This window comes from Anoplophora glabripennis, unplaced genomic scaffold (genome assembly GCF_000390285.2).
Source record: "Anoplophora glabripennis isolate ALB-LARVAE unplaced genomic scaffold, Agla_2.0 scaffold1958, whole genome shotgun sequence".
NCBI lineage: Eukaryota > Metazoa > Arthropoda > Insecta > Coleoptera > Cerambycidae > Anoplophora > Anoplophora glabripennis.
In genome coordinates this window covers 10,999-22,321 of record NW_019420035.1, presented here as the reverse complement: position 1 = coordinate 22,321, position 11,323 = coordinate 10,999, and the positions used below count along the sequence as shown (strand labels likewise).

General features: G+C 32.1%; 1 protein-coding gene across 1 annotated transcript; it reads right to left on the bottom strand.

Annotated features, from left to right (window-relative positions):
- Nucleotides 1-224: 224 nt before the first annotated feature.
- On the bottom strand, nt 225-10,891 carry LOC108916135 (serine/threonine-protein kinase/endoribonuclease ire-1; the record flags this gene model as incomplete). The annotated part of the gene is given in 5 exon segments (XM_018722336.1): nt 225-462; nt 2,234-2,470; nt 4,828-5,013; nt 10,531-10,666; nt 10,722-10,891. Coding segments are annotated over 5 exon segments (881 nt in total), but the record flags the coding sequence as incomplete, so codon positions are not given.
- Nucleotides 10,892-11,323: the final 432 nt, after the last annotated feature.

The window sequence follows — 11,323 nt, the reverse complement described above, 5'->3', positions numbered from 1 at the left end:
TTTTCTGTTTTATGTTATTACAAGAACAAATCATAACAATACATATTGTAATGTTTTTATGTTTCTGTAAAATAATCTTTCAACTAAATTATAGCTGTATAAACTGTATTCTTCAAGGATAGCAGGCAAATGTGAAAAAAATAACGCCGAATTACTGGACTTGACGTTGTAATGAAGTGCCGGATTATAGAGATTCTACTGTATATGTTTAAATAACTACTTACTATAGTCTCATATGATTTGAATTTTCAAGAAGTCCATTATGAGATATTAACTGTTGCAGCAAATATATTATAGTATGGTTAGCTAAACTTGTATAAGGCACCGAAATAAGACCTTCTGGATCCAATAAATATGTCCCTACTACTGGACTGCCTAAATCGCCATCCCATAGTAAACTGCCTCGTCTTCGATCTAAAATAATCACTCTTCCACTGGAACTGGAAGTGAAGTGTACCAAATCTAAAAGAAAATAGTAATGCGTCACACATTTGTTTATTTTAAAAAGCCATTACTAATTTGTCAATTAATAGAGATCTACAGGGTGCTTAACTGTTTGAGTGCTAGAAATTAAGTTTATTTTTATGTTTTGTTAAGATGGCTGATTGATGCTGTTTCTATGAAAAAAATATGTTATGGATATTTAGATAATCTGTCATCTTTTGTAAAGTTGATTTAATAAAGAGTAATTTTTATTCCTGAAGAGTTAATTCGTACATCTGTACAGAATCTATAATCTGTAACAGGTTATAGGCCTAGTTCATCGCTGGATAGAACAAATTCTATGCAGGTGAAGAAAACGAAAAAAGACGTTTATGTAACATTTTTTGGTCAGGAAAATTTGTTTGAAGATGGACAGAATTGACGTAGCAAGCATCAGTAAGTTTGATGGGGGCAATTATCCTCAGTGGAAATTTCAAATCAAATGCGCCCTAAAGGCAAAAGGAATTTTTGACGTAGTCTATGGCAATAAAGCAAAACCAGAGGAAACCGGAGAAACATTAAATGCATGGAACAAAAAAGATACAAACACAATGTTTACTCTAACGGCTGCCATGGAGTTATCGCAGATAATCTTAATTGAAAATTGTGAATCGGCTAAAGAAATAATGTATAAGTTAGATTCCATTTACATGCAAAAGTCAGAGGTTAATAAAATGTTACTCTATGAGAAGTTTCATCAGTATAAAATGAATTCCAATGATTCGATTGCGCAGCATATTTCGAAAATTGAATACATGGCTAAACAAGTCAAAGAGTCAGGAGAGACCCTGAGCGAGGCTGCTATTATGGTGAAGATATTAAGCACACTACCTCAAAAGTGTAGAAATTTTAGACAAGCTTGGTTATCTCTTGAGGGGTCAAAACAAACAATACCAAATTTAACAGCTCGTCTTTTAGACGAGGAGGCCAGTTTGGGTTCTTACGAAGAGATGGAGAGTGCACTGGCTGCAGTGTCGACGAAAGACGAAAAGAAGCAATTGGAGAAAAACTTTATATGTAGAAATGTCGAAAGAATGGTCACATTGCTAAATATTGCAGGACAAAAGTGAAGGAAGAGCCCAATTAAAACAGAGAAAATACAAATCGAGAAGGAACAAGTAGACAAAGTGCTTTTATTGTATTTAGCTGACAGCAAATTATTCTGATACAGATTCGTGGATTTTGGAAAGCAGTGCCTCAGCTCATATGAAGTGACTACTTTGCCACAATAGAAGAAGTAAATAGTTTGAGTGTTGTTCTAGGAAACAATCAAAATCTAGCTGTCAAAGGTAAATAATCAACTAAATAAAGGAACAGGAACTAAATATATTCAGAATCAACATCAACATTAGGTATCTGCTTATAATAAAATTTCTACGCAGACTTATAACTAGGTCCAATAAAAAAATAAGAATCATTAAAGTGAACTAAAGCCTTAAAAACTTAAAATAAATAAATCATGAGCTAGTTGAGAAACACTTTAACCGCTCAGTTGTTTGTCGAGAAACGAATTGAACGCATGAATGAAACGAACTCCAGTCAAGAACTTAAGACGCGCGTGATTTTTAAATTTTTCGATTTCTCAACACTTTTCTCTCGTCTCGAGTAAGGCCAGATTTCCAGGGAATTCTCGCTTAGAGAAGTCTCAACCAGAAACCCTTATTACTGGGTTTGTAATTCAAGTCTCTATTAGTAAGAAAATAAGAAGTATGTAATCATAAACTTATCAACAACTACTAAATATATTTACCATAATTGTTTAATTCCTCTTTACTCATATCGGCAGCTGCATAGACATAAAATGTTACATTCCATTTATTTGCAGGATTATTACCATTGACCATTTTTATGTCATATTTTGTTCGTCCAATGTAAATTGACGTTTTCGAATCAACGGGACACTGAGTGCCATGATCATCCCAGCCTAAAACCTGTTCCTTATTGCCTGTTATAGGATCCAATTTAAACCAGATGTCTTTTTTCTTTCCTGTGACATAATTAAACATTGCAATTTCAAATTGGACACGTTCTTAAAACAGAAATGTTAATTTTTTTCGAGTTACAGTTCAATTCAGTTTTGTGACATTTTCAAACAGTGTATCTGCTGTTAGATAGGAGAGAATTAAGGAGGATTGGGTGCTACGAAGAAATGCAGCCAATTTCGAATTATTGGGATATATTACTTTTGCAATGTGGAATCAAATTCTGTGAATTATTCTTGAATTATTTATAGATTTGTTTTTGTTTTTAATTAATGCCAAAAATTTGATTATTTAACATAGGTTCTTACGGGAAATGCTATCATACATACCCCTTCAATCGAGTTACGGATGAAAAAATCTGTATGGTAAGACAAAAAAAATATAGACATTTGCCTGAATCATTAATGAATAGATGAGAGAAAGAAAAAATTTAGGTTACCGCACATTTAACAGAGAAATAGATTATCAAACATAAAAAGATCCGACTTGTCGTCCGCCAAGTATTAATAAATGTGAAGGAGTAACGGCAACAGCGCAATAGAGTATGAATGAGGTTAAGTGGCAGGAAATTTAAATAAACGTTTCGATACACAAATTGGTCATTCAACTTGTGTTTATTTGTGTAATTCAATTGTGTTGCAATGAATAATATTATTTGGAATATTAAAATAAAAAGGGATATTTTCAAATTAAATATGTTTAATAATTTCAATACAAGTAAAAAATACAGCGGCATATAAACAATGAAATGTTTATACTTTGCATCATAGTGCATATAGCAATTTTATATCTTTTAATAAATTATGACATTTTAAATATCATTTTTCATTTTAAAATTAACCTTTCAATAATTTCAGTATATTTTCAGAATTTTAAAATACGTTTGACTGCATTAACATCGTATCACAGTATAGTACCACATAGTTAATCAAATTGTATTATACTTTCCTAAACGCAATCGCTTTAAAAGCTTAAGACTGATAAGGAACACTATTTATTTTTTTTATTTCTTTGTTTTTATTTTTTTTATTTAGTCCTATTTTTTTATTAAGTCCACGTAATGATTATCTTTTACACTTTTTTTTAAAATTTGTGTTATTGTTAACTGCTTTTTTTACTTTTGTACTTTAATTGATATCTGATTTTGTTAATGCATCTATTTTTATTAGCTATTTCTCCACCTATTAATTGGTTTTAAGTGTCAGGTGGTGTAACTTAAATAAATAAATAAATTTGTATTCATAGAAGTGCATGCACTGAAGTATGCTACTTATGCACGTAACTAAATCATATTTAAACATATCCTCGCGAATTACTTCGAGATCCCAGTTTGTATATAACCTAAAATACATAAACGATATTTGTAAAAAAAGCATTACATGTTTTGTGCCATGTACTTTATGTCGATTAGTCGATGCCCTCGAAAGGTGTGAGGAGGTTGAGGCTCCGCAATCTTCTCTTCAACAGCTTTTTTCCTCCTTTTGCCATTTTCTGTTCTAATTTTCAAGCACTCATACTTTCGTTTGCCCACAATTTTTCCTTTCTATCGACTCTGTTCTTCATTCGACTTTTTATAGGTTAAAGCAATCAGCTGTGCGAGCAATCACATAGCATAATGTATACCTATATATATGACAAGGACTGCAACTTACAAATAATAATCTCAACATACTCGTGCACTGTTGCCAAGTTTCTGTTGCAATTCATGGCATTTATTTATGCATATCGGGTAAAAAATAATAATAAAGAAATGGAAATATATAATTATAAGCATTTTAAATTTAATTTTATTCAATGTTTACGAGCAAGTATCTTAGTCTTTCTAGTCATAAAGAATATTTTTCTTTGCATTGACAACGATAGTATAGGGCCCCCGTGTTCCGCTTCACCCCCCAATGATGCACCCGATCCTCTTTAAAGTAAAAATCGCTCTATATGAACTTTTCAGTGGCTATAGTCAAGAAAAAAGGGTACTGAATTCAGCTTTTTTCTTTCCAGTTGTTTTCAATTTGTCATTATTGAAAAAATGTTAAATAAAAATAAATTCAAAACTGATTACATGTTGAGGAAGGACAATTACCATTCATCTAAATAGTGATAATTAACTCACTAAAATACTGAATCTGAATGTTTCCTCATATGTCTTAAAGTCAAATCTAGCATAATTGCGCTAGTAGGAAGTTACTATCGTTTCTAACATATGTTAACATTTACGTTAAATTAAGCAACAGATGTTACGATATTTGTCATGAGTTTAATCTGTTGTCAGTCTAAATGTGCATTCTCATTGGTAATGAACAATTTTTGTTTACTTATTATTTAAAATAAAGTAAATGAATAAATATAATAATAAAAATCAAACCTGTGTATAATATGCCATCAGAACTTCTACAAGGGGAAGAAGACACCAATTGAGGAATACTGAATGGTAATTTTTGCAAAGGTTCTCTGGAATTATCTAATAAATATAAAGATCCATCTCTTGGGTCTGGTAAAAATATTGGTAAAATTGCATTGGGTACATCCAGAGGTACTTGAACTATAGGCTCTATAACATCAACAGAATATTTAGAAATTTACACAACATATAATAAAAAATATTACACTAATAATTATCAATACTGTCAATACTGGTGTTAACTATTTGTTCCATATACAGCAGTTGTAGGGGCTACAGAGAAGTAAATCAAAACAATCCTCAGATTTAGAGGCAGATCATGATTGGCATTACTTAAGAATATTCAACTATTTTTAATAACCATACCTATTTATAATAAAGGTTTTTTTTCAGCATTAGAAGCAGCATCTATTTAATCATATGAGAGAGAATAACTGACGTTTGCAGGGAAATTACTGTCCAAGCATTCAAAAGCAAAAAATATTCAAGTAATGTAACACATGCATGGTTTGAGAACAATTTTGTAAATTTTAGATTGGGGCTGCAATTTTATTGTATGTTTTCATGGCTTATATAATTATTTAATTGTTTGTTATTCATAATTAGAATTAAATGGTTATAGTACAATAAAAAATTATTGTTTAATTTGAATCTTAGTATTAAAAAGAGCAAATTAGTGAACATTTTGTGTCTTTATTTAAATTATTTATGATTGCATTGTTTAATCAGTTTAGGAAGAACAGAAATGATAAAAACTATTAATATTAAATTAGCAACAAATATTTTTCCTGATTGAGGAGATGCAGTAAATTATAATTAATAATAATTAAAAACAATAATAATGCAGTTATTTGTATTTATCCTGTTTTATATTTAACCCTAGAACGCCATCTTATGTAAATTTTAAGTACGATTTTATTTAAACTTGATATTACACATCTATAAGAGGCTTGTTAGGTCTAAGGTGCCAGCAGTGCTTCCCCCAACATTAGTGCCTTTTAACCTCACTGCCATCATTAGAATCTTTGTTGTTGTTTGTGGGTGATAGCAAATAATTCACGTGTTCGCGCGTATATTTTACGTGTAGTTGGCATTTAACGTCAACCAACTTTACGTATTTTTGACGTATAGTTGGCAGTAAGGTAAGCATTACTGATGAGGTGATATTTCCGTTTTTGATTATTTTTTCAATTTTTCTAGCGTAAGATGACTGCAAGAAGCATTTTAAAATCAAAAAGAATCCTTACGGATGAAGATTTAGAACAAATTCTCAACTCAAGTGGTTTTAGTGATATAAGTGACCTCGAAAACAATGATAAGTGGATGTTGATTATGACAGCGAGTATTGATGATAAAAATTATGATCCAGACCCAATACATGAGAAGCAATATACCTAATGAAGAACTAAAAGAAGATTGGGGCTACAATCAAAAGAAAAAACGAAGCACATGTTCTAAAACACTACAGGCTAGAAAAGAAAACAAAAACTTGCGATAATGCAGAAGACTCATCCACCTCATATGATATAGATGATGTAGTTGATTTACATTCAGTTTCACAATCTACGGCCTGTGTTACTCAGGAAGTTACAAATTCAGAATACATATGCAAAAACCATTTTTCCTGATATTCCCAGTAAATTATATGGCAAAGACGGCTATGAATGTTTATATGTAACTGCACTGCAAAGTTCTTAAGTTCTATATTTTTCTAATGTGAGTTAATGCTTTGTACAAATAAATAAATAATTTTAAAATTATAAGTACTATCATTTACTAATCTTCTTCCTAAATTTAAAAAATGTATTTTATGCTATTTCAAACTTACGTAAAATTTACGCATGGTTGGTACAAACGTAGTACTTTCTGACATTGGCGTTCTAGGGTTAATTTTGAGCAGAAATACATCTTCTAAAGTTTAACATTTTATTGCAATAAATTTGTATTACATACAGGGCCGCACAGGGCCCCTTAAATGCATAGTCATACAGGGTGTTTCTAAAATAGGGTTCCAAACTTCTGCTGCGTTTATAACTCATTAAAATAAGCCAAAAAGTTCCTATTAACATGTGCCCTAAAATGCATCCTTAGGAAGTTATATGCCCTTAAAAGGGCTCAAACAAAACTGTTTTTTTTTCTGTTATTGACAACAGTCGCAAATAAATAGAAAAAAATTTATGGGTCTTACATAACTTTTTACGTTAAATAATGGGCTACTCCGTTTTTCGACATGCAAATCATATGCGTCCCATTTAGGTTGGTGAAGGGGATTTTCGGCCCGTAATTTTTTTATTTCAATTTTTTTACAATTTTCTCTACAGATTTATAAAATCTTAACAATTTTACTTAAAAAATTCTATCTTTGTCCAAATCGATATTTCCAATGGTTTTCGAGTAAATTGAGTTTGAAAATTATTCTGCTCTTTAAGTTATTAGGCCAAAAATTACAAAAATCTGTTTACCATGGCAAATAAAAGACTGACGTTGCCACAATGCTTAACAATTTAAGTTATTGATAAACTGTCAATTGAGCTTTGCAGTGTTTAATTAGTAAAAGTGGTGAGTGGAAAATTTAAGTATACAACATTATTGCAACTCATAAAATGGAGTTATATTCTGTTTTCTTCATCTAACTATAAAAGGGTAAATTACTTGTAAGTACTCCAAAACGAGTCATTTTAAATAAAAAAATACAAGACATTTGTGTAAAAAGGCTAAATTTTCTGGTGCTGGTCTTAAATAAGTGAAAAAATGTTTGACCAAGATAGGAAGACAAAATAAATTTTATCATGACACGTCAATCCAAACACCTTCCTTTCAGAAATCAAACATTTTTCACATCATGGTTATGAGATTTCTTTGATATTTTGAATTCTATTAATGCTTCATACGTGATATGTACAATTCGGGACACCCCTTATACACAATATTTTCATTAAACAAAAAATGTTTGTAATGACTTTCGGTAATAATGACACAATTTCAGTGATTCCGCCCATCATTTCTGCTTTATGTAAAGCAGTTATTTATTTAAGACCGAGAATAAATAAAAGTATTGTGCTTATACAGTGTGTCCAATTAAATCGGCACCATATCGGAAACTTTTTTATTATTGGTTTTATGAAAAAGTTATTCTTGAGAAAATGTTCTGCATGGCCTAAAACCCAAAATGAAGTAATCAGAGTTCAATTTTTTGCAGTCATATAGGTGCCAGGTTTGTCAAAAAATGTAAATTTTGCTCAAGACCATTATTTTTTTACAATATCGACAATCATTATTAAGAAATGTTATCTGACAGTACTTTTTTATTAGGATCAACTTTTCTTAATAACTATTGTAGATATTGTAAAAAATAAAGGTACTTTATTCTTGAGCAAAATTTATATTTTTCGACAAACCTTTTATATGACTGCAAAAAACTTGAAATCTGATTATATCATTTTGGGTTTTAGGCCATGCAGAACTTTTTATCAAGAATAACTTTTTTTCATAACACCAATAATAAAAAAGTATCCCATATGGTGCCGACTAAATTGGACACATTGTATATTACAGTGATTTAATTATATGTATGAACTTATATTTTAAACTTGAAGGGTATATAACGAGCGTTCAAATAAAAACGTGGTCAAGTTGGTTCTGAAAATTTGGACGTAGGGCGTAGCGTATAGCAAATGAACTTAAACGTTATCTGTCAAAGCGCTATATCGCCGCTATCAATTTGAATATTTTCGTTTTAAAAAGCGTTTAAAATGGTGTTTTCTCAAGAACAAAAAGTGTTTATCATAGAGTCCTACTTTAGAAATGGACGCAAGATTGATGGAATATGGAAGTATTCTATTGAGGAATGTTTCATAGAATTTCAAAATCAATTTCCCGGCATTGTTGAGTACAAAATTTTTCAGTGTTGATGTTTTTCGTGAAACGGGCAGTGTAACAAGAAAAGAAGGAAGCAGCCGACCTAAAAAGCGGACTGAAGAATTAAAAGAAAATGTCCAACAAATAATGGAAAATGCGCCAAGAACTTCTGTACGTGTTTTATCACAAATGGTGGGAGTATCAGTCGGTACCTGCCACACGGTGTTAAAAAAAGATTTGCGTTTGTTCTCCTATTGTTTAACTTGTTAGCAAGAACTTCATGAAGTTGATTTTCCGCGACGGGCTGTATTTTGTGAATGGTTTTTAAACAACTACGTGAACTTCATAATATCACCTTTTTTTTCTGATAAAGCCTGGTTTCATTTAAGTGGTTACGTAAACTCACAGAATATGAGAATGTGGTCTTCTGAAAAACCAGATAACTTTTTTGTCGAGGGCCCTCTCTACACGCTCAAAAAATTGGAGTTTGGTGTGCTCTCAATCGAAGGAGGATTTATGGACCTATTTTTTTAATGGTACTCTTACTGCGCAAAGGTATACAGAAGAAATTATCGCACCTTTTGTTAACCAGCCGGAAGAAAACGAAATTACAAACTTTTACTTTCAACAAGATGGCGCAAGGGCACATACGGCAGGCGAGACGATGAATATGTTGAGGGAAGTTTTCCAAAATCGACTAATAAGTCTCAATGCTGAACATGAATTTCCACCGAGGTCATGTGATATTACGCCGTGTGATTTCTTTTTGTGGCCTTACCTTAAAAACACTATTTTTGAACTGCCTATTCCTGATTTAAACCATCTGCAGGCTCGACTTATAGACAAGATTCGTGAAATTAACAATACCCCGAGCATCTTAGAAAATGTCTTTAATTCTTTGAGGAACAGGTGTGAAAAGTGCTTGGAACAAGGAGGGGGACACTTTCAGCAGCTGCTTTAATTTATTGTTATAACAAGGAGGGGGACACTTTTCGCAGCTCCTTTAATTGTTTGTTATTGTTATCACGATTATTCTTTAAAATAAAGTTATATAGTCATTATCGTTATTGAAACTGAGAGCTGCTATACAGCTCGTTGAGAAATGAGGTTAAGTTGGTCGCTATAAGCTACTCCCTAGGTCCAATGTGTCAGAGCCTACTTCGACCACATTTTTATTTGAACGCTCGTTATTAAAATTTTATACGATCTATTTTTATTACCATTTTTGGTTTCACAGGTTTGAAAAAATGTGTTCTTACGATTGCAATGATATAAGGTTTGATTGAATTTAATAGTACAGGAGATGTAGCCAAAAAAGTGCATCACAATGTAACATAATTAAATACGAACAATTAAATTTAATGCTTTAGTGAGGCTTATTTTTTGGCTGTTGTGTGATACAAGTAAAGACTAAAATGTGGTAATACTGGTCACACATTGTTATTACAAACTCATGTCTGTCTCTAACACATTACTCTTTTAGCCATATCTCTCACTATTAAAGATAGCCCTGTCAAATCTTCAAAACGTTCGATCCAGCTGTGGAAATATAGGCAGGATGTTTTACTCAGCTTTTTAAAATTGACGACACTTCTGGCGAAACTGGAAGTTCGTAAATAAAAATGTAAAATGAAAAAATATGACCATTTCTATAAAAATTAAAATGGTCAGCTGATACTTCATATCAAGAAAATCATGGTAGGTATATCTATTGAAAGTATAGGACACAAAATGGATTTCATAAATCTAATTTGGATATATTTGTTCCCGAAATACATTGTGACTTTTCAAATTAATAACAATACATACGTTCTTTTATTTTCCATCGAATTTTTCCAGTTTGTTGTTCAATTGCCGTGAGAGTTCCATCTAATGTCGCAAACAACAATAATCTGTCATCTCCTTCTTCAGCAATATCAGTACTTGGAATGCGATTTTCAACCCTCTATAATAAAGAATAAAAAATAAGCATGTCGAAAAAATCTTTTAAAGCAATAAACCTTTTCTCCAGAAATTCCATCATTTAAAACAAAACTAAAATAAGATTGCACCAATATGATTGTCAAGTAAAATTTACAAATCATGACTAAATTATCCACAATTTAAAAAACATTTGTCTATTCAACAATGAAAGTATGTGATAAATATTGACAATGTAACAAATAACATTTTAACCACAAATTATCATATTATTATAGATTTGACAATTTTACTACTGTCAAACCCAGGGAGACTAGAGACTAGACTGGACTAGACTAGCGCCATTATTCCATGGCTAGAAACTGGCCTAAATGATTTGTGAACGAGGGGGATTATCCCTCTTTATCCTGCCTCATCTCGTGTAGGCCTGGACAGCCTTCGTAGGTGGGCCCCATCCGTCGTCTACCCCGACCGCAAATGCGGCCGGTGTAGGCGCTTTGTGGGACCTCCTTTTGTCCTGGCTGGGCCCCGCCGGCTAGGGCCCTTTCTTCTGGCGCTCTTCTTGCTTCGCCGGCTCGTCTGTGTAAACCCCGGGGGTAGTGTCATGTTTATGTGTGGTATGGTTGGGTAGGGTAGTGCGGCTATGCAGCCTGGGATGCGCTTTGCTAAGGTGGCCCTTAGG